General features: G+C 48.2%; 1 protein-coding gene across 5 annotated transcripts in view; it reads left to right on the plus strand.

The window, feature by feature from the left end:
* Ano2 (anoctamin 2) overlaps positions 1-23942 on the plus strand; it is a 326914-nt gene that overhangs the window by 106197 nt on the left and 196775 nt on the right. For all 5 annotated transcript variants that reach the window (XR_015452355.1, XM_087214186.1, XM_021248110.2 and 2 more), the window contains 3 exons: positions 3068-3123; positions 4039-4080; positions 10826-10890. Coding sequence is in view for 4 of the 5 variants with exons in the window: in XM_087214186.1 (XP_087070312.1) it covers positions 3068-3123; positions 4039-4080; positions 10826-10890 (163 nt within the window). In the remaining variant the exon portion in view is untranslated. The remainder of the gene's footprint in view (positions 1-3067; positions 3124-4038; positions 4081-10825; positions 10891-23942) is intronic.

A 23942-nucleotide genomic window follows, 5' to 3' on the forward strand; every position in this document is an offset into this window, starting at 1 on the left:
AGGGTAAACGAAGAGGCCAGGGGACCCCTCACTCTTGGATCTAGTTGGGGACCCCAGTGGCTATTGTTCAGCTCCCCTCCCCTCCCTTCCCCAGCAGCCACTGATTGGGGTCATCCATATGATACTATTGAGGTATCACGCAGAAGGTACCCAGCCACAGGTGATCGAGAAAAGTTCAATTACATAATTGGCAGGCCCTGGATTTTCTGGGTTTAGGACAACTCAGGTTTCAGAACCTGAATCTTTGCTCCAAGGCAAAGAGCCATTAGCCTGGACTTCCTGTCTTAGAAGGCAGAGTAATCAACTAGAATCTAAAATTTCCTCCTCAGCACAGGATGCCAGAAAAGCATGCAGGAAGGCGGGTGCCCTTGATGAACAAGCAGAGTCACCACTGTCATCTCTTCTGTGTTCCCAGACTGAGTGACTTGGGAGGTGGAGGTAAAAGGGGAGTGCTGTCTGGCCCAGCACCTTGCAGGTCTTTGGGGGACACAAAACCTCAAACCAACGATGTCTCAGAAGGGAGTGGGCTATATGCTTAGGGCTAGGGCTGGGGCCAGGGCTAGGTTACAGGAAGCTTAGAGATGGAGTGGTGGCAGAATGCACAGCTGTAGGCCCCCAGTGATTCCAGATCTTTTGAGGCTCTGGCAGCTGGACTTAGAAATTTATGTTGTCAGCCTACTGCTGCCACTCAGCTGCTGTGCTAAGAAAAACTGAGAATTAGCAGAAAAGTTAAGTGAGGTGAAACACCTGCTCAATTTTTCCCATACAGTTTTGGGTCTATCTTCAGGGCATGTACAGCTGCATGGCAATAGGGGGTATTCGTGCAGGGATGGGGGTATAATTTTAGCTGGGGCTCTACCTGCCTGTGATGCTTCAGCCTCTATCCATGTGGACAGCAGTTTTATAGCTTTTAACTAACCCCTTCCCCAAGCCCCGTCCCAGCTTGAGGCTCCTCCCTTTGATTATTGTAGGGTGGCTTCACATGGCTGTGGTTAGGGCTCTTGAACTCATTAATGATGCTCCGAGTGAAATTGTAGTCTTGTGAGTAAAACAAATCTGTAGCTCCTCCGACTTCCCAGGCACCCCTCCCCCATCTGCATGCCCCTCACCCACCCCCTGCTCTTCTCACCCCCAAAGTTGTCTGTCGCATTTTATGTTTATGCCAAGGAGGAAACGTAAAATCAGGAAAGGATTATTGGTTCTGGTGAGCAGCAACATCAAAACACTCTGCTACTGACACAATGGAAGGGTGGCCGTCCACTCTGTACCCCCTACAGCATCCCCCGAGCCTTTGCTCCCTTGAGGGCCCATGGGATGGCCTCTGTGGCATTCTACATCCTAGAACTGTGGTGGAGCTGGGCAAGGCTTGAGGAACAGGGTGCTGATGGAGGAGAGAGGATTGTTGGAGGTCTTCACAGTCTCTGAAACTGTGGGGGAGGCAGTGGGTGGGAATAGGAGGTGAATAACAGTGAGCTTTAATGAGTAAATGTTGCCTAGTTTGTAATCCAGCCTCACTGTTTATCCAGAGCTGTGAAAATGCAGATCGCTTAGCATTTGGACATCATACATCTTTCTTTCCAAATCGCTGTCTCATTCACTACTGTTCACCGTCTCTGGAAAGAACAGTTCAAGCATACAAGTGCGTGTAAGACAAGGGAAATCACTGTGTGCCAGAGACCTCCTCCTCCACCTCTCTGTCCTTTGTTAAATGTGGATCCTTGTATGGCAGGATCCTTGGCCCTGTGAGTTGGTGAGATATAATCCCGCTCTCCTGGAAGCCAGCGACCCAAGGCAGCCTGTCCTGACTCAGACAGAACATAGAGATTGCTTTATAGACTCTGAAAAAAACAACAAAACAAATAAATAAGTGTTTTGCTGAATGGAAGTTCTCTGTTGTGTGTTGGAGTTAGAGACATGACCATTCAGTCATGCAGGATTTACTCAGTCTGATCCGTTATGTGCAAATGGCATGAGGTGTTGCAAAACGAACCCTTTGATGTACAGTTTACGAACTTTTTGGTTTCAGGGCACCTTTACACTTAAAAAATGATTGAGAGCACCCAAAAGGATTTTAAGTGGGTTCTATCATTCTGCATTTATTTATTAGAACTTAAAACTGAGAAAATGTTTTGGCTCAAAATATTCCTTTCTTATAATTACTAACACATAGTCATTGCACAAATTAATGAGGATTACTTTGATATTTCCATACATGTGGCTGGCATGTCCACCCAACTCACAAGAATACACAAGCAAGTCAGATGTGGTGGTGCACACTTGTAATCCCAGAATGTCGGAGGCTGAGGCAGGAGGATTGCCATGAGTTTGAGGTCAGCCTGGACTGCATAGGGAGACCGTGTCTCAAGCAAACAAACAAGCAAACCAACCAACCAACCAACCACAAGCATGCCTTCCATTAGCCACGTCCATTATTACATAGCAGAAAACCCCACTGTACACTGATGAGAGAATAAGAATGAAAAAGCAAAATGTCTCAGTACTCTTATAAAGGTAGTTTTGACTTCATGAACCCCCTGAAAGGCCCTAGAGACTCCCAGGTTCCCGAGACTATACTTTGAAAACTGCTGTTTCACTGCCCCAGGCCCAAGGGAAGTTAGGGTGCAGATGGGCAGGTCAGGCACTGCCGTGGGAAGGGGCAGGCGCCCGAGCCCCCCTGGAGGTGGTGGGGTCTCTGCGGGGGCTCTTGTGATCAGAATCACAGCTGTCCCTGCAGCTGCCCCATGCTGTCACCCAAGGCAGAGCCTCCTCCTGATGGTGGCCCTTTGGTGCTGGCAGGTGTGGAGAGTTACTGGATTCAGGTATCTGAATTTCCAAGGATTGGGAAGTTTGAGAGAGCATATTTAAGCTGAAAGCATGACTTTGTATTTGAGAAATGAGGACTGTTGTTCTACTGAGAATGAAAGCTTGACAGACGCTTCCAGACGGGAAGGATACAGAGGAGATGCAGTGACTCCCAGTTGGGAGGTGGGGGAGGGTTTAAGATTTATAAAAACATGCCATCCCAGCAGCCCTTGGGTTATCATTCTCACCTTCCTTCCCTCTATAGGTATTAACTCTCTGATAGCAAACAACATCTATGAGGCTGCCTACCCGCTTCATGACGTAAGTACCGTTGTCATCAGGGTGCTTGCATGGGTCTCCTGGAAGCAGGCCAGAGGGAATCAGGACATGGAAATACCTCGGGAGACTTTGGCCCACTTGCTGCTGGCAACAGTGCTCAGCATGATTTTGCCAGTGGTCTCGAACTATCTGTCTCTCCAGTGGAACTGGCAAAAAGAACTGGTTTTTATTGGAGCCTTCCGTAACTCTCTGCCTTTGTTCTCGGTCTAAGTGTGAGCATAAAGATCTAATACGTAGGAGGGAGGAGACATTAGTGAAGGCCGGTGGATGGCCATGAAAGGAAACTCAGAGTCCTGGGGACTACACAGCCCGGAGTGTCTTGGAAGCATTCCTTGGCTGGGCATAATGTTATCAACATCCCGTGATGCCATGCAGTATTTGTCAAAACGATTCATGAAGGACTCACCTGGCTCTTGAACTGCATGCTTCCTGGGTCACCCTTCACCCAGTGGGTCTCAGCCTTAGTGTCTGTTGTGCAGTGGTGCCACAGGAGCAGCTCAGATAGGAACCTCCCTTCCTGGCGTGTCTGCTGGGCACATGCAGAGCCCAGTTCTGCCAGCTGTGAACAGGGGTGATCATGCCATGGCCTGGGATGATTTCCCCATGATGTGCCGGCCCGGGTCCAGGCGTGGCGTTTGCTGGGCGTGGGCACAGGATTTTGTCCAAAGCGTCAAGGGAGAGCACCTTTGTGTGGGGAGCTGTCCCAGTAAACACTGCACCTGGTGATGACTCAGGACATGGAGCCTTGGCCCCTTACCATGCTGTGTTTTTGACCTTCCTTAAATGGAAATTAAAAAGGGATGAAATTAGAAAGTACAAAAAGAAAATTCTTTCTCGTGTGGCATCTGTTTTTGATACTTCCATTGGCCTTATCTGGCATTGCTTTCTCTCCTACAGGGTGAATATGACAGTGCAGGGGAGGACATGAATGACAGGAAGGTGAGCCTGCTTCGTGCTGCCCGAGGGCGGCGGGCGTGGAACACTGGGTGGGTGTGGGGCTCCCGACAAGTGTTGGTGTTCTCTTTCTCTCCTTATCTGCTTTCCATGCTTTTCCATGGCCGTCCCACCCCCAGGCGTTTGGAAATGTTCGTCCACCTCTGGGTGTCACTGTGAGTGTGTGTTGTGCTCCTGGCATTTAGGATCTGGGGATGCTGGCTGATCTGAAGCACAACCAACAGTCCTCCACAGTGTACTTACCCACCTCCATGGCAAGAGAATTTCCACTGAGAAAGCCGGACAGCCCAGATTCCTTGGTGATGGAAGCTGAGACCCAGAAACACTGAGCACCTTGCCCCAGACCACACAGAGATGGGCACGCAGGACAACCTTGCTCCCCAAATCCAGTGTCCCTGCCCAAAATGCCCACCAACCCACCCACTGTGGCTTCCCTTGCTGTCACTGTGTTTTCCTGTCCTCTAGGCAGGCAAGTGGGATGTTGCCACTCCTGAATGATGGGGAGAAAGTGGAGGGAGAAGCGGGCTCTGTTGTGCTGTGCATACCAGGGAGCCAGAGTCAGGGTTACGGGCAGGAGGGAGGGGCAGGGCCCTGCAGCTCCTGACTGCACAGCACACTGCCAGGCCTCCGCCTTCACCGCTCTGCTTCCGTCGTGGTGCACTGGGGTTGTGGACGTGTTTTCATACCTGGCCGTGGCCCCGCACCTGCAGGATGGTCGCAGTCTCATAGTGGGGCCCGGCTGTGGCCCCTCATGCCACTCTTGCCCACTCCCCTGCCCAACATCAGCAGCTCCAGTGCACAGAGGAGGGTGGGTGAGGGATCGAAGCTCAAGAAGTTTCCTTCTCCCAGCTCTGTTGTCTGGAAAACCGTTCATCTCCCAAGCTGCTTTTTGAGCAGCTTTCTTTTTATCCCGCCTATTAGTCCCTGTTATGAAGTGTTAAGTATTAAAAACATAAAAGGTCTTTTCCAGAAATACTGCCATGATTGCTTACACATGTCCCCTCTCTGCCTGCCCAGGGAATCTGCTGTAGTATTTCGATGTCTTAACCTCATCTGTTTTCTATCTGATGCTAATAGTCTCAGTGTTTAATTTCCGGAAAAGTCCTGCGTCAGATTTAAAGGAAAAGGAGGAAGCATTTCTCCCACATCTCACCTCTCTCGCCCAACTATTTTCTGTCCTCCCACACTCTCCTTTCACGTTCTTCCCCTTTAAATGGTGATCCCCATCCACTCCCTGCCTTAGGAAACTCCTGCTGGGTGGTGGTGACCCCACATTGCAGAATGCACAGTAACTCATGGGAGAAATCAAGACAGCCCTCTGTTATCAGCACTAGTAGAGAGAAATAAACTGTACATGTGTATTTGTCTTTGGAATAGTATAATAATATTACACTATAATTAATGATAACAATAATACTTTTAACAACAGGTTTTTCTCCTAGGAAGCCTTTTGGCTAGGCTAGTATAATGATGCTGGTCCATGAGCAGTTGGTAGCGTTGGTGGGGCTGGGAGGCAGGGAGAGACTTTCCAGGATGGAGTTGAATCTTGGTGAATAATTCCCAAAGCTGCTGTCAGCAGGTTGCTCTATGAAGGCGAATGAGTGTCTTTGTGAGACCACAGGACCTCTTCTTGTGCCTTGGCCTTGGGTTGTTGGTCAGTCCTGGGTCCTTACTTTGCTCTGCCTGGGTCATAGGTGGGGAACTGTGTTTTGCCATGATAGGGGATGAAGGATGAAGAAGGAGAGGATAAGCTTTTTCCTGTTCAACTGAGCTGGGAAACTGAAATGCACCCAGGACAGGACACTGGTTGGGATGTTCATGAACAAATGTGAAGTCAGGACTAAAACCTTGATATCCAGACTCTGACCAGTGTTCTTAGTTGCATGGCTACAGCTTCTTGCATGCAGAGAGTCATTCTCACTTTGGTGCCAGGTTTCTTTCTGTTCATCGATTCATTCCAGTGCTGTGTGGCTGGTACCTCCATCATGTCTGAACACAGAAGGAAGAAGACCCTCTGAATGTGTGCTGTCCTGTGATGGTCATTTGTTTGCTGAGGTGGCTGCAGGAAGGGAGGACTGCCTTGTTTGGAGCTGGAGGACACACAGAGGCCTTGGGAGCTGCAGAGCAGTGACCTCATTGGGCCTCCAGGGTGGCTTGTGGTGCCATCTCAGGCTGCCCACCCTCCCTCCATTCTTTCCTTCAGTTTGTAGCAGTTCCTCTGATCTCCAGAGGCCCCTGCTCAGCAGACAGACACCGGGCAAGCCCTTGGGGGCCTGAAGGATGGCAGTCTCCTCCCCCTCAGCTGGCCTAGTGCAACTGTCCGCACTCAATGCCTCAGCCCAGGTAGGGGCTAGAAGTCTTTCTCGCTCCCTCCTGGAGGGTAGCTAAGAAGAGGCTTATTCCCTCTGGAGGGTAGGGGTTTCCTGCTTTCCTAGAAGCCAGGGCAGCAAGAAGAGGGAGTGGTACGGGGGCAGATGGATTTCTTCTGGCTTCTAGCAGCTGCCTGCTTCCATATTTGCTAGGGCTGCCTTGTGTCCTCGAGGACTCCGGAGAAGTGATGCTTGCTCTCTTGGGGCTGCCTGGCCTATGTGGACTCCCTGTGACTCCCTTGACCATCGCAGCTGAGAACCCAGGCACAGCATTCAAATGTAGTTTTCCCTTACCTTTTTTGAAGCCCTTGGTCCCTTGGTTTTTGAGGCCCTTTTTTGAAGGCCTTTGGCTAGCTTTTGCTGGTGGCTGTCTTCTCTAGTGACCTACTCACATGAGTGTGAAAGGAATCAGTCCTGCATTTTATGATCCTGCCTTTCAGACAAGGAAGGAAGTTGTGTCTTTGACTTCTCTTGAGGATTAATTTGCCAGGTGCCAACTTTAATGTGACTGTGTGGAGAAGCTGTAACCTTGCCAGTTGATGTTACTGCAGAACCCAGGAGTAGAACCTGGCTGCTCCATTCAGGCCCATGCTCCACCCAGGAATGCCTCTAAGAGGCCTCCTGTTTGCCCCTTTCAAGCTGCTCTCTAGGAGCTGTGGCCTCAGGGAGGACCATGAATCCCACCTTGCGTTCCCCTGGCTTTGCAGTGTCTTTAGGAAGGGTTTCAGTGGCTCATTTCCTTGACAGTCCTGTGAAGTACTTGAACCAGTAACCTACTGTCAAGCGTAGTCCTCCAGGAGCTGACCTTGCTGCTTGGGTCTGTCTGGTGGGGCAGTCCCTGTGTGCTGTTGTTTCCTGTCATAGAGCTTTGAGGACATGCCTGGAATCATCCAGGGTCTCTCCAGTGGGGCACTGTCCATTGAGAAGGAGCTGCACCCTGTCTCTCATTTCATTGCAGGCTTGGCCTGTTGGTGAAGAGAAGACAGGGTGTAAGGAGAGAGTGGAGTTGCTAAGAACTGCAGTAGAAGATTCTAGACTCTGAAAGTTGGAAGGGAATGATAGGTGTTCCCATGGCTGACCCCTGTGCTTCACCTACTCTGGGCTCCTCCTGCTGGGGCAGAGACTAGAGTGTGCCTCCCTTCCCCTCCCTCCTGACTGCTCACCTCTTCTGGGCCCTGGGGCCTGGAGTCTTGATCTTGGCTGATGGAACATTCTTAGAGGTGGGAAGGATCTGTCCCACCTCTCCCTGCCTCCCTCCCTGCCTCGCATGCAGAGGACAGGAGAGGGTGTGTGCTTCCTGGTCAGATCCATGTGAACATCTGGCGTGGATGCTGCTCCGCCTTCCTCACATGGTGCTCTGTAGCTCCCACTGTTTTCTCAGGGGCTGCCTAATGATTCCCTTCTCTGTCAAGCTCAAGCAGCTTTCTCAGCTCATCCTTGCCTATACTCACAGCTGTGGATATAACATTGTACTTGGAGGATTCCACACTGAAATAGGGATTGAAGGTGTCTTCCAGAGTCCAGAATCTAAGCAGGTAAAGGCTTGCCTCTATGGTTAGGCTGAAGCTGATTGGACCATCTTTGCTTCTTGGAGTATTTTTAGTTTTTTCCCTCCAGGGCAGTGACAAACAGGTCTTCTTAGGCTTAGGTTTTGGCTGAACATGTCACCTATGAAGGAATTTGCTCTCAAGTTCAGAGCCTGCCTATGAGGCAGGCAGTGACGTCCCATGGTCCTCAAGGAGGGCCCTGTCTGTGTCTTCTGACGCACACTGCCCTCCCTTTGGGCCACAAATGATGACAACCAGGTATTGGAGGACCCAGGGTTTGCACTTGGGAGAAAGAAATCAAAACTCAGGGCAGCAGAAGAGCCAAGATGGAGGGAAGGGGAAGGCGCACTAATAGTAAGTTACAAGGCGCCTCCCTTGGAATGAACAGAATCAGTGGGCATGATTTCAGACCATGCTTGGTGTAGCCTCCTTTTGTATCTCACTTTTCTCCTTTGCAAATAGTAGTTTTCATATCATGTCTTTCAAGACCGTGGTAACAATGATGGCTTCTTGAGAGCTGATGTTCAACTGATATCCAAAATACCTGATTAGAGCAGGTTCTCCTTGATGAATTTCCTTGTGAATTCTGTGTGATGTAAAAAAGATGTGATTATGTTAGGAGCATAAAGAACACAGCAAAATAGCAGATATATTGCAAATCTGTCAATTCTTGACATGTTATTTGAATAAGCACCAATTTCTGTTCAGCATGGATTTCCAGGTGAGGTCTAATGGTGGCCCATTGCTAAATTTCTGTTTGCTGGTAGATGATTTGTGAAGTTTGCTGTCTAGGTGTTTGACACCAAAATGTTGGGAGGTGTGCTTTGCCTGCCATTACAGATTTTGTGCATGTGTTAATTTTACCAAATTTGCTACACAATTCTCACAAATGGCATGGCATGATGTATTTGGTGTAGTATCCCTTCCTTCCCCCTTCTAACCTCTTGAATTTGTTACACTCAGATTTTGCCTTTCCCTTTCCCCAGGACCTCTCTTGTCAAGGTCATCAGTGATCTTTAAGTTACTGAATCTAATGGCAACTTTTCCGTGCTTTTCTGACCTGACCCATCAGTAGTACTTGACTCAGTTTATTTTCTTCTCTTGGAAATTTTTTCTTCTCTTAGATTCCAGAACTCCATATACTTCTGCTCTTTCTCTGTATCATGTTCCTTTTGCCTCTTTTCTGGTTCATCGTCCAGGGGCCCCCAACTCCCAGGAAACTGGGCTGCACAGCAGGAGATGGGTGTAACACAAGCAGGTGAAGCTTCATCTGTATTTACAGCCATTCCCTGTTGCTCACATTGCTGACTGAGGTCTACTCCTGTCAGATCTGCAGTGGCATTAGATTCTCATAGGTGTGTGAACCCTACTGTGGACTGTACATGCCAGGGATCTAGGTTGCACGCTCCTTTGAATCATCCTGAAACCATCCTCCTTCAACCTCCACCCAATTTTTCCATGGAAAAATAATCTTCCACAAAATCTGTCCATGGTGCCAAAAAGATTCAGAACCACTGCTCAACATTAGAGTGCCTTAGACTTCTTCTCTACTTGCCATTTCTTCTTAGGTGATTATGTCTGTAGTGCCATGGCCTTATAAATCATCTCTTCTCCGATAACTACCAAATTTGCATTTACAGTCAGGATTCCCCTCTGCACGCCAGATTTTTATACCCAGCTCAACATCTCCACTGGTTGCCTAAAGAGCTTCTCAAATTAGTGCACCTTAAGGTGAATTCTTGGTGCTGCATCTTATGTCTTGTTCTTCCTACAGTCTTCTTTACTTTAGTTAATGGTTTCACTGTTATTCAAGTACTCAAGCAGAGTTCTCATTTTCTTACATTCAGTCCAACAGTAAATTGATAAGTAGTATCAACTACTTCCTACTATGTCTTTACCACACCATTGTTGCAGCCATCTCTCACCTGAACATTCCAGCAGCCTCCCTAGTCCTCTGCACTCTCACTCTGTTCTCCACACTGCATCCAGAATGAACCTTCTATAGTCTAAGTCAGATTGTTTCTCCTGTAGGCTGCAAATCTCCCTCAAAATTCCGAGCTTTTAGCAAGGGCTACCAAACCCTGATGATACGAGCATAACTGGTACTTTCTGCTGTTATTTCTCATTATTCTCTCTGTGCTCATTCTGCCCCAGAAACACTTTCTTTGTTCTTCCTAGGACATACCCTTGCTTCAGGGCCTTTGTACAGGAAGATTGTTTTCCCTGGAACTTTCCCGCATTTCATTCTCATCTCAGTGCAAATGTCACCTCCTCCTACAGGACCTTCCTGCCCATCTTATCTAAAATAGCACCCCATTCCACCCTCTTTTACATACCTCCTTACTTTGATTTATTTTTATAACATTTATAAATCGTATATGCTCTGTGTTTATGTTTGTTTTCCATACCAGATGTAAGCTCCATGACAGCAAGAACTCTGCTTTATTTACTGCTGTATCTAGGGTCTGGGCAGTGCCTTGCATATAGAAGATGTTCAATGAATACTAGTTAAATGAGTGAATAATGAATGCCAGGGCTCATTTTACTGGAGTAGGCAGGACAAGGAAATCAAGTTAAGCCTATTAGGTGCAGGATTGCCTCTGGGTGTGATAAACATGACCTTTGTTATTGGGAAAAGGAGATGGCAGTTCCTTTAGCTTCTCACTTTGGACATTTCCTTTGTAGATGTCTCATGAGATTTTTCGTAGAAGCTGGGCTAATGGAGATAAAATTTTGACTTGCTAAAATGGACAAAATAATATAAACAGTTACTCACCTTCATCTTTAATCTGTCTTCCTGTTTTTCTTGCTCAGCTGCTGTATCAAGAGTGGGCACGCTATGGAGTGTTTTATAAGTTTCAACCCATTGACCTCATCAGGTAAGCTGTGGGAGTGCTTTTTGGGAGGATGCTCAAAAGGTGAATCCTGAAAGATATACTGCTAACCCACTTGGTCCCGACAGTCTGTTGCTTCAGCAGAGCAGGCTCCTTTCCTCGAGTATGGGATCCCATGTCCTATGTCATATGTGTGATGAAGCCACAGAGAGATGGCGCAGGACATGGATGTCCCTTGATTCCATCCTGAGGTCCTCAACAATATGGTCTTTCTTTCCTTGCCTGAGCTTTGAGAGTGGAAGCATTGTCTCTTATTCTTTTCCATAAACCTGCCTAGGGAAGGATTAGAAGAAACAGAACCTTGGGTGATACCTGAATGGCCATAGTGTTAAGGAAGGGACAAGAAGGTCTGGCAGGCAGCATGGGGAGTAAGCTGGCTGGCTGATGGGGAATGTGGGTTCTTTGGAGCTTTTCTAGAAGGGAGATTAGAATAGATTCCCTTCCTTCATTTCTGCCCCCAGAATGATGTCCTTAGAACTTTCCTCAGCTTCACACTGATGAAAGATCCTTTGAGGAACTTAGAAGACTGCAGTAGGTCTGCACTCTTAAAATGGGTCTGGCTCTAGAAATTCAGTATGCTCCTAGAGCCCCACTTTCTTCCTGGCTGGATGTTGGTAGGGAACACTGGGAAGGAGGAAGATGTTGGACTGAGAATCTGGAGACCGGGGTTTTAGTTCAGACCTGGGCACTAAGTGCTGCTGGTTCTTTGGACCAGCCGAATTTGTTCTGTGGTCTTCAGGATCCTGATTGTTATAAGTGGGGGATTTATGCAATAACTTGGTAGAGCACACTCATTTGGAAAAGGTGTGGGGCTGAACTTGGGGAGTTCATGATTGGCATGATGGCCTCCCTGCCACACAGTCACCTGTGGCTCTTCTAATGAGCTAATTAGCCTGCAAATGCAGGGAGTATTCCTGGCTGCCTGCCCTGGGCTGGGGTTGTGAGGGCGGGTAGCCATCTAAACGATTGAGTCTACAGGGAGGAGTTCCAGCTTCTTCTTGGAAAAAGAGCACAGCGTGCTGGCCAGAATTTGGGCAGGTTCACCTCCTATGCTGCCATGTGACAGGCCTCCCAGGGAGCTGGGAAAGGCAGGTGTTGGTTCCAGCTGAGGACCTTGGGCTTGGGAGCAGGGGTGTGGGGGACTGTGACAGGGTCCTTACCCAGCAGCTCTGCTCACCGGCTGCCTTTCTGCAGAATGGGCCACCAGGACCGTTCTTGGGGCCACCCAAGGTCACCTCCTCCATTCTTGTGGGCTTTGATCTCTCTCTCTGCATCTCAAGTGGCCACCCACCTCTGTCGCCTGTTTTCTCCAACTACCCACTTGCTTTTTTAAAGCGTGAATAAAAAATAAAAATCTGTCTTTTTCCCAGAGACTTCAGGTAACTTGCCTGCCAGCTAAGTGGGAAATGTCTCCAATATGCACTGGGTTTTGGCCACCACAGCAGCCTCACTGGCAGCGGGAGAATTGCCTTTGGAGCACAGTCCTTCTCTGGGGCCTGGAGGGTTTGGAGAACTCAGCTGTATCTGTCCAGGCACAGGAGCTGGAGTGGAGGCAGATGCCGTCCACAGCACCTCACAGAGCGGTTGGCTCAGGGTGCTCCTACAGCCCCTGGGCAAGGCCAGTGGTGGCATGATGGGAAGGAAGAGAAGGCTGAGCTTGGAGGAGCAGGGAAGGTGGGCTGGATCCTGTGGAGCATGTGCGGGAAGTGTACAGGCTGTCACCTACCCAGCGGCGTAAGGAGCTGCTGGAAAGAGAAGTGAGGACAGTAGGACAGGTTCTGGGGCTTCAGTGAGCAGTCAGAGCCAGGGATGCCATGCACAAGGGCACGGCAAGCTCATGAAAGATAACTGGTGTGGAAAGTGGGAAGCAGCTCCTGGCAGTCAGCAAGCTCCCTGCCGAACTCGTTGCTGTACGTTTTACATTTGCTTCCCAGTGGCTCTGACTCGCTTGCTTTGATTCTGGGAAAGGCCCCTCCTTCTTTTCATTATTACACAGTGATGGAGCCCAGGATCCGGATGTTTTTCTCTCCCTTCTCGTCTCTCTCCCTTCTCATCTGTGGATGCTTCTTCAGCACCATTTCTCCCTTCTGCCTCTTCTTCTTTCCTGGCACCTCCTGCAAGGACCCACTGGCCCACAGCACACAGGCCATGGCTCTTCTCTCGGAACCATCTGGGCTCCACACTGTGGTGGTTTGCTCCATCTCTGCATGTGAATGTGAATCGCACCTCTTTGTACCACGCGTTGACACTGCACTCCTGGGGTCTGTCTTGGAAGATGGATGGAGGCAGGGGAGTCTTATCCAAGCTGGATATGACGATTCATACAAATGCATGGCCAAGCTATTTCTCACCAATTTCCCGGGTCATTCTGCTCCTCAGTTTAGCATTGACTTTCTGCCTCCCCTCTGGAGCCCTGGTGCTCTCCCCTGTGCCAGTTGCCTGGCACGTTTGAAAACAATTGTGTGAGCAGTTGGAGCTCAGCAGGTGGGAGGTCTGCTTGCATGTTTAAAGCCCAGGAATCATTTGCCTTCTAATCTTGAGTCTTAGGGTCTGGGGCTCACTTCCTGGAAGGTGCAGTTAAACAGAGGGGAGCGACAAGGTGCTTTTCCCCAGTTCCCCAAGTGCACCATCATTCGTGCCCAGCAGGCTGCACTATGAGAATGCTGATTGCTTCTGCTCAGCCCTACACGACTCTGCACCCTGGTTCCCACCTTCCCTCTAGAAACCTTGGGGAGACGGAGAGCAGGGAGGGGGACAGAGACAGAGACAGACAGAGACAGAGACATGTAAGTACCTTGGGGGGATCCAGCCAGCAGGAGCCCAGGCGTACGAGTGGCCCCCAGCCCAGAACATCCCTCTGGGAATGTGCAGCCGGCAGCACCGTTCCCTGGCAGAGGCACAGTCTGTGGCCCAGACGATGGGGAAATGAGGCCCAGGATGGAGCTAATGACTCTTGTCGACCCCACGGAGCAGATAGAAGTCTTTCACAGCCACAGGAGTAGGTTTCTGCCTGAACTGCTCCAGCTCAAGGCCCCGAGAACCCAGGAAGGAAACAGGTTTTATTTTCTGGGGGACTTGGGAGATCTCAGGGCCGAATCTCAGGGAACTGCACCCTGTTGGCCTTGAGGAATTCACCCAGGGGATGGTGCAAGGGGTGCCCTGCTGTACCCACCCGGATTACTGTCTGTAAAGGGAGTGGTCCTAATCATCTCCCCTTCCAGGGTTCTTGACCTCTGAATGAGGCTCCATTCACTGAAAATTAGGCTCTGGCATGAAGCCTGCCCATACGGCAGCTCTGGAGCTCTCTTATACATGTCCCATTTTGAAGCCCCAGCGTGTGGCACAATTCCTCAGTGATCTCAGTGTGGTATCTATGGGAGGGCCGTTTCAAGATTGCCGCACATCTCCATTGTCTTAGAGTACCAGCCCTCTCCAGCCCCACTCCAGAGCCCCGGCATTGCAGGATCGGCTCTTCCTCCTCCTACTGCCAGGCGTGGTCACTGTCTTTGATAGTGTTCTCCAGAACTGCCACCAGCAGGCCGCGTGACTCAGTCCACCCCGTCTGGTCTCTGGGCTCTACTTCCACCCTCTTCATATGTGATCCACCCAAATCTTTCCAAGAGGGAGCCAGGGGAGGCGATGTGCTTTCTCAGGAGACTTCTTGTAGGCCAGGCTCAGGGCTGGCCACGGTTGGTTTGTGGAAGGAAATGGAGGGAGAACAATGTTAATCAATCTGTGATTATTTCCTGAGCCCTACTGCCTTCTTGATCCTTCTCTGGGGAAGCTCAAAGCAATAAATATTATATTAATATTATATTAATAATATGGGGAAGTGCAAAAATGATTAAGGTAGAGCCAATGGCGTTTAGGAGTTAGTATTTAAGGAGGGAGACAGATGTGTAAGACAGGATGAAGTGAGGTCTAACAAACTATAATAGCATGAGACAACAGATGAAGAATAATTGGTACTGGCATAAGGGAAGACTTCTGGAAGAAGTGGCACTTGAATCAAAACTGTTGTTTTCTGAAATTGAAGAATGAATCTTTATTGCCATCCTAGATTGCCCTGTATGTGGATTTATGTTTTAGCCTGACATTGATGGCTGAAAATCACATTGATCCAAAGCCAGATTCTTCCTCGCTATTAATTAGGAGTGATCAGCTTTAGTAGTTGACTTGTGAGCATCATCTGTGAGGGTTCTGTGCCTGCCTGGCCCATGTGCCTTGCTCTGCCCTGTGCATCAGCAGGGAATCCAGGGGTGGAAGAAAGGGAAGCTAAATCCACAAGAGGAGGATGACACGGAATCAGCATCATGGCCTTTGTGTGGCTCTTAGCATTTGAGAGTTGGATTCATCTGGGAAGCAGCTTTCTGTGTGGGAAGGAACAACACACTGCGAGCCTCAAGGGTATTTTTGTTTAATCTCTAAGGGTGTGAGAGTGGAGTAGCCAGAGAAGAGTAGGCACCAGCTGATTGAGGTGAGGCAGAAACAAGGATGAGAAGATTCTGTGCTGGTATATATTCTGGTCTGTTGTATAGGTCAGGATGCAAGTCAGTTAAATCTAGGTGTGAAAAAGCTCTATGAAGGTCTCCTTTCCTGCACTTCTGCCACTGAGCATCACTTGACTGTAATTTGTTCCCATTCACAGAGAGGGCTGTTGCTGGTCTTGTGGATGACTGGTGGACCTAGGAGTTTGGGTATGATGGTCTCAGCTGCAGCCTGACTTCTGAGGATGGCCTCCCCATCCTCCCCGTAGCCTTCCATGGCTGTGGCTCCTGATTCAGATCAAACTTTTAATCTTCCTTCCTGAGGAAGCATCACCCATGTGGCACAGATGTTGCATTCCAAGGCATCAACAGGCTGTGCATATTTCCCAGTCACCGAGAATTCTGTGAGCAGAGCTGGGGAGGGAGATGTCTTGCTCACCAGCTCATGCAATCCTTGACCCCCTTTGTCATGTTCTATTTCATAGGAAGAAAAGAAGCTGATGTGAGTCTGAAAATATATGACAATTTATATGTCTTGGCTTTTGTATACAGTGAACTACCAGATATGTAGAGGTCTTGGGGACAGACCTCGGCATTGCAGAGGTGGGGTAAGGCATAGAGCTCAGACAGCTTAGTACTTGGATGCTATGGTTTAGCTCCAGAATGTCCCTCCAAAGGCCCCCTGTATCCATAGGCAGGGCATTTGGAAGGTGATTGAATCACTGGGGTGAAACAGCTCACCTGCCATCAGGAGGTGGGGTCTGGTCAGGAGAGGTGGGTTGTGACCTGGAAGGGTGAATCTCTTTCTCCAGTTTCTCTCTGCTTCCTGACCACCATGACATGAGCAGCTTTCCCACTTTCAGACCCTTCCACGTGATGTTCTGCCTTGGAGTCAGCTGCTCAGAGACTATAACCATGAGCCAATATGGTTAGAATCTCATTCACCTTGTGGGTGTTGGGTGTTGTGTCTTAGAGACAAGGCAAGTGACTAAGATGCTGGCTCTGGAATGAAGGAATGGAGAATTATTTTCACAGCATGCTCATCTAACAAATGCCCAGCTTCTGCTTGATTGGCTTTTTGCCTATTTTGTTTGTTTGTTTGTTTGTTTGTTCTGAGTAGGGAGCACCTGGTCTCAGGGAAAGCTTGTTTCTCTAGTGGACACCTCTAGCCACTAAGAGGCTGTGGAGCATGATTGAGAATCTGCTATTTCCATCCTTTTGATTCCAGTTCTGCTTCCTGGAGTTCCACAAAACAAACACACCCTTGTGTCAGTCCACTTTATACCTGAGACATCACTCAGAGGGAGGACAGTTGTATTCTGGCTCATGGTTTCAGAGGTTTCAGACCATGCTCCCTTAGCCCCTTTGCTGTGGGGACATCATGGTGGGAAGGTGGGCAGAGGAAGTCTCTTCATCTGGTGGCAGCCAAAATGCAGAAACAGGAAGGGATTGGGATCCCAGTATTCCCTTTGAGGACACTAGCCCCAGGGACTTACCTTCTCTTAGCTAATCTCTGTCTCTTGAAGATCCCATTGTCTCCCAGTAGTGCCATAGCCTGGTGACCAAGCCTTGAACACATGGACCATTGAGAGACACTTGAGATTCAAACTTGTAGCATTCTGTCCTTGGATCCCCCAAAGGCTCATGTCAGCTTCACAATGCAGAATGGATTTAGTCCATTCCCAGCCATGGCACTGTTGGGAGGTGTTGGATCCTTCAAGTGGTAGGGCATAGCTGGAGGAAGTTGGGTCATTGGGGTGTCCCCTTGACGTGGATATTGGGACCCAGCCTTTTCTCTTGTCTTTGTTTTCTCATTGCCATGAGGTGAGTAGTTCCCTTTGCCATATTCTCCTGCCATGGAGTTCTGCCTTGACTCTGCCCTGAAAACAACAGAGCCAAGCAATCCTGGACTAAAATATCTGAAACTATAAGCCAAAATAGGACTTTCCTTCTTTTAAGTTGATTATCTCAGATATTTTACCAAATGACAGAAAGCTAAAATGACCCTGTTGTGTAGATCAACCCTTTAAATATTTGAAAACAGCTATTGTGTCCATAATAATTCTCATATACTTAAGGTTTCTTTTGTTCACTTCAAACTCCCCTGGCCTTTCCACATTTCCTCATGTGACATGGGCTTCTCTAACAGTCTCAGCATCATGATTGTCTCCCTTGGAACATACTGGCCTGGGGATTTCAGATGAGGAGCCCTGTACACCCTCCTCGAGTGTGATGTCACCAACACATACTCTGTACTATTGGACACTGTGCTGGGGGTGTGGAAACTAAGCATGCCTAGTCCTACTCCCAAGGAGCTTTTAAGTTCAGAGGGGAATCTTCAGGCTTCTAGGTGACTACAGTTTTTTTTTTTGGTGGGGGGGGGATGAAGGTTTAAACTGATAGAGACATTTTATAAAAAGTAAATGTGAAGCTGTGGGAAAACAGCTTATGGAAAAGATCATGGAGAAAAATTGATCCCTATCTTAGTTGCTTTTCCCATTACTGAGACAAAATACCTAACACTCAAAGTTAAAGGAGGAAAGGTTTATTTCAGCTCACAGTATGTAGAGATTTCAATCTATATTTGGCTAGCTTCAAGGCTGGGTGGCATGGCAGAGGGGAATCGCAGAGGAGAAACAGTCCATGGCAAGCAGGGAGGAGACAGTGAAGCAGCAAGCAGCAGCAGCAGGCTGCTTCTCCCTTTTATCCCTTCTTGGCTGCCTACCTTTTGGGTGATGCCACACACCCCCCGGCTGGGCCTTCCCATTATCTACATCCAAAACTATCCTAAACCAATCAGTGGACTAACTTAGTAATCACATACTCTTAATCTTAGCATCACAAACCCTAGATCCAGCCACCTCCAAAAAGCCCCACCTATGAGCAACTGAGGCTTTGGGGGAGCATCTGGATACAAGGCGTAACAATCTCCAAACTAGTCCTCTTTGATGATGAGTTCAGAGGTTTCAGCAAAGATTGCTGGGGATGATGATAATTCTTTCTAGAAACATCCATGTGATATTTCTATAATATAGTAGACCCTTGAAATTCTCAGAAAATATTTTAGAAACCAAACTATGATTACATCACTTGATGACCAAATGATCGCAAAGGCTCACATGTCCAACTTAGGCCATCACTTCTTAGGAAAACTACCCAGCTGCAAATACTTCACAGGAGGAAGAATAATATGGTCAAAGACTTCGAGAAGCATCCATGGGAAAGAGTGAGGCTGACGTTTCCTAAATCAGAAGGTGGGTAGAGTGACTGTGTGTGTCTTCGTCAAGCCCTGGAGAATCTGGCTGAGGATATTCCTTTACACAGGAGCAGTGTGCAGAACAAAAATAACACAGTTTCTTTGTTTTTAAGGGGATATTAGAAGATTCCCAGAAGAAGCAGGATTTTTTAGGATTATTTACATGTGTGACCCTTATGCTCCACAGCAGTCCTGAAAAATGGGTGTCACTGCATCAGTCATGTAGATGAGGGCGTGAGCTGAGGCAGTGAAGACTTCACAGAGCCACAGGGAATGCTCATCTGGGATTCAAACCCAGGCCTCTGTGGCTCCAGAAGCTGCTTTTTCCTTCGTACCACTTGTCTGAAGCTGCCACATGTTCCATGCAGCTGATGGCAGGCTGGTGGGTCTCCAGCTATGTGGAGCTAATCCTGTGGGTTCCCCAGCTCCTTGGGAGAGCTGTGGTGTGGTGTGCTGCTACTCAGAGTGCTGACCACAGTAGGCCTGTGCTTTCCTCTTACGCTCTTCTTTGTGCTTAGCAGGAGTAACAGGCACTCTCAGAACCCTGGTTTTGACTTCTCATTTCTACTCTTTATGACCATTTCTGTCTGCATCCTTTCATACTGTCAGGTTGTCACTTTTCACTTCTTGCTTTGCAATGTAGTTGCTTCTCTTCATCACTCAAAGAAGAGGGGAAATAGGGAGCTCAGATTGTAGTGATAGGGCACAGCGCTCTGTAGGCCACAGAGGTGCAAAGTCACATCCTACATATTGGCAATGCACAGATAGAGCTGTGGTCAGTAGTGCTTGGTCAAGGTGGTGAATGGTTTTGAAGAACGTGGTAGCTGGCTTTTGTGTGACTGATTAGGGAAATATGACACAGGTGCATTTGAAGTAGAAAGCAGAGGTTTGAAGGGGAGAAGAAATACACTTGGGAAATTTGCAAGGCTTGGACTTGGCCCAAGATGACTTGGCCAGGAGATATTGAAAGAACAGGCAGAGGCAGAAGGGCTGAGGTGAAAGTCCTGGGATTGAGGGAAGTGGTAGGAGGAGATATTTGAGACATTGGTGGAGGAGGGTTGGGCAGAGGCATCGTAATGATGGAGAACAGGAGACAGGCTTTCCAGAGGCTTCTCTGGAGTTGGGCAGGTGGCAGAGCAGAAGACTCCTGGAAGGATTTCAAGGGTATTGTGCTCCTGGCCATCCAGTACAGTGAGCAGGCCCCTGAAATCTGGTTCTCCACACTCTCCTGGGGACTCTTGGGGCAGATCTTCCGTTGGCCCAAGTTCCTCTCCCTGAGGGTGCATCTCCCCCTCCATGTAACCTCTGGGTCATGTGATGGCAGGCATGGTTCTGTCTGCAGGATTCAGGGACCTCAGATAGAGCTGAGCAGCTGATCTTGGTTGGAAGGAGTGTGGGGCTGGCAGCAGGATATGTTGTCACAAAAACGGCCCAGCTGATCCTGGGAGCCACTGTTTCTCTTCGTGTCTGGAACCCCTGGGCTCCTTGCTCCTGTTAATGATATTCCCCAGAGTGAGGTTCTCCACCCACACCACATGGGTATGTAACCAACATAAACAGAAAATGTCTTAACACATTCAAGAGCATCCGCGGAACACACATTACAACAACCACAAGATAGCTAAATTTAATTAGCCTGGCATGCCCAAGCTTTCTGCATGGGCACAGGGCTCTGTTTTAAAAACTAAAAACCACAGCATTCTGTGGGTCTGCAAGTCACAGACATAAAAAAGAAAAAAAATCACCATCCTTGCCTGGGAGGCTCCTGTCCTCTAGTGTCCTCTTGGAATTATCTCAAGGAAGTCAAAGGTGTGGACAGGTGGGTGACTGCTAGAGATCGCAGGCCGCTTGCGGCACCCGCTCCAATGAGACAGGGCTGTGGAACTCTGCCTTCGTCCCCCAGCCAGTAGAGGGGATGCAGGAAACCTTGTTGAGGGCTTGGGCTCAGTTATTGGCTCGACCTTACCAATTTTTTGTGGAATCCGTACTAAAGTGCAGACAGTCACTGGTGGGGATTGGATAACTGGAATTCCGAGCTTTTCACTAGAGCGTTTTAATCTGGAGCAGGGCGGGGAAGTGGTGTAGTTTCTAACTTCTGTCCACTCCAACAAAATGGCCGTGATTCTTTAGGTTGATATCCTGCCTGATTCTCAGCCTTGAGGCAGGAGGACAAGTTGCTCTGTGGGGTATGAATCAGCCATATCCAAGGGAGTCTCTGCCCCTCTGGAGATGCTGAGTCTCTTAAAGGGCCACCTGCTGCCTCATGTAGAACTCTCTCATGGTGTGTGTGTGTCTGTCCCTTTCCCTTTTGCTCAGTCTTCGGTGGGATATTCTGCTTACCGGGATTTTCCTCCTCCTTTTTTGTCCACTTTGGATAAATCAGATCTTCTTGGAGGGTTTGACTCCTAGGGATTAAGGAGGTTAAATCCTCTGGTGATCCAGCAGCCAGCCAGGAGCATCAGCAGCATTTCTGCAGGGCCACTGAGAAAGAAAGGAAGCCAGAGCTCCCAGGCTCAGACCTCTCAGGACCCTGGAATGAAGACTTGATGTTCTGTTAGTGAAGGTGAATGCTGTTGTTAATGACACTGAGTGTACTAGGCAGCTGTTGCCATGTTAATACTGCATAGCAAACAATCCCCATGCCAGCAAGCTGAAGGGACAGTCATTTATTACTTTTTGTTCCTGTGTATTCAGATTGAGCGGGAAAGCCCTGCTTCAGGGTGAGAGTTAGTTAGGCATAGGTCCAGGCTCCAGGTTGTGTTTAGTTCTCTGGAGGCCTGCTCACTTTGCTTAGATCAGTGGCTACCCGGGCATGCTCCTCTAATCATAAAGCCGAGGAGCTGGGTTAGGGTTAACCCTAACCCTAAGAATCCAAACCATTCATCTTAGTGGCTGGGGACAGAATACCCTAACACCTGCAATGTAAAGGAGGGGAGGCTTATTTAGCTTTAAGTTTTCAGTCCATGGTTGGCTGGGTCCAAGGCAGACAGCGTGGTGGAAGGGCCTGGGTGGAGGACAGCTGCTTGTCCCATGGCAGCCGGGAAGCAGAGAGGGAGGGAGGAGCCAGGGCTGAGAACACATCCTTCCAGGTCACGCTCCCAGTGACCACCTCCAGCCGGGCCCCACCTCGTAACAAGTCAGCTACAAGGCCTCCAAGAACCAATTGGCTTCCAAAAGCCCCGCCTCTGAACACGGAGCCTTTGGGGTCCTTCTGCATTGAAACCATTACAGCACTGTGCTGTACATGAGGTGCAGCTGCCCTCATGGAGCTGTGATCTGACGGGAGAAGACAGATAATGCATAACTAATTATAAGGCAGCCCAGTTTATTCTAGAGGACAGGGGACAGTGGGACGCAGACTTTGGGCAGTCCAAGCTGGCGGGGTGTGACCTCACTGAGAGAGTGACTTACTTATTTATTTTTTACTTATAATTTCTTTTATTGTATTTTTATTAAGTTTATTGGTACATTTTAGTTACATTCATCACTGGGATCTTGTACCTGTACATGATGTATCTTGGTTTTTATTTTTTCCCCATCCCCCCTGCCCTCCCTTCACCTCCTCCACCCTTCCCTATTTACAAAGACTTTGTTTCCATTTTTTCCTTTTCTCATGTTTTTTTCTTTTCTCTTCTTTCCTTTCCCCTACCCTTCCCACGTCCCCTACTCCTTTAGACCTTTTCTTCCTATTTCAATTATCAATTGTGCATTTTGATCCTTATTTACACTTTCAGTTTCTCACACCAGAGAAACTATTCAGTATTTATACATGTGTCCTATTTATTTCACTTAGGAGTATGGCCTCAATGTGCATCCATTTAGCTATAAATGTCTCTAGTTTCTCATTCTTTATGGCTGAGTAGTACTCCATTTTATTAAAAAAACCACATCTTCTTTATCCAGATTCCAGTTGATGGGCACTTGGGCTGTTTCCAAGCTTTAGCTATTACGAACTGTGCCGCTATAAACATGGGTGCACATATATCACTGTTGTATGATTCTTTTAATTCTTTTGGGAAAATAGCAGAGGAATAGCTGGGTCAAATGGGACCTCTAGCCCTAGTTCTTTGAGGTATCTCCATACTGATTTCCACAGTGGTCGCACCAGTCTGCACTCCCACCAACAATGGAGAAGGGTTCCTTTCTCCCCACACCCCTGCCAGCATTTGTTATTGGTTGATTTCTTGATAGCAGCCATTCTTTCTGGGGTGAGGTGGAATCTCAGCGTTGTTTTCATCTGCATCTCTCCAATGACCAGTGATGCTGAACATTTTTTCATATGTTTATTTGGTGTTTTTACTTCTTTGTCTGAGGAATGTCTGTTCATTTCAGATGCCCATTTTTGAATTGGGTCTTTATATTTGGGGGGTCTGATTTTTTTGAGTTCTTTATATGTTCTAGATCGTAGACCTTTGTCTGAGGTACAGCTGGTAAAATTTTTTTCCCACATTGTAGGTTGTCTCTTAGCTCTGTTGGTGGTTTCTCTTGCAGTGCAGAAGCTTTTTAATAAGACAAGATCCCAGTTGTTGATTCTTTGTGCTAGTTGCCATGCTACTGAGGTTTTGTTCATAAAGTCTTTTCCTATGCCAGTGTCTTCAAGAGTTCTACCTAACTGGGCCGGGGATTTAGCTCAGTGGTTTCGCTGCCTGCTACGCAAGGGCAAGGACCCGAGTTTGATACCCGGTACCAAAAAAAAAAAAAAAAGAGTTCTACCTAACTTACCTTCCAGCATGTTTAGTGTTTCTGTTTTAATATTTAGATCTATAATCCACTTCGATTTTAGTTTAGTGCATGGTGAAAGATAGGGGTCTAGTTTTAATCTTTGGTAGGTTGAAATCCAGTCTGAGAAAGTGACATTTAAACTAAGATTTGATGGCTAGCTCAAAGCAAAGAGGAGCCAGGATACGATGAGGAAATTAGTGGCAGTAGCTACAGTTACAGTACACTGTGTGACCTCACTGTCCTAAGCCCTTTGCATTTGCTGTGTTGTGATGACCCTTTGAGATAGCTACTATTATCCTCATTTTACTCATGAAGCACAGAGAGGTTATCAAGTGCTCCAGGGGCACACAGCTTGTAAGCATAGAGGTAGAATCTGAACCCCAAAGTCTTGCTTCACCACTGTGTACTTGGCCCCTCTGCTATATTTAGCCCTGCAGTGGGGCCAGGCTGGGGAGGGAAGCAGGGCCAGGCTGGAGGAGCTGTGGGCTGGTGAAGGATTCTGGAGGTCACCCTGAGGAAAAGAGTATATCCTTGAGAGCTCAGTGTGTGTGGGTCACATGTGTAAACGTGCA

The sequence above is a fragment of the Heterocephalus glaber genome, unplaced genomic scaffold (assembly GCF_053883595.1).
Source record: "Heterocephalus glaber isolate CG9 unplaced genomic scaffold, H.glaber_assembly_v1.0 deba00001444, whole genome shotgun sequence".
NCBI classification, from domain to species: Eukaryota; Metazoa; Chordata; class Mammalia; order Rodentia; family Bathyergidae; genus Heterocephalus; species Heterocephalus glaber.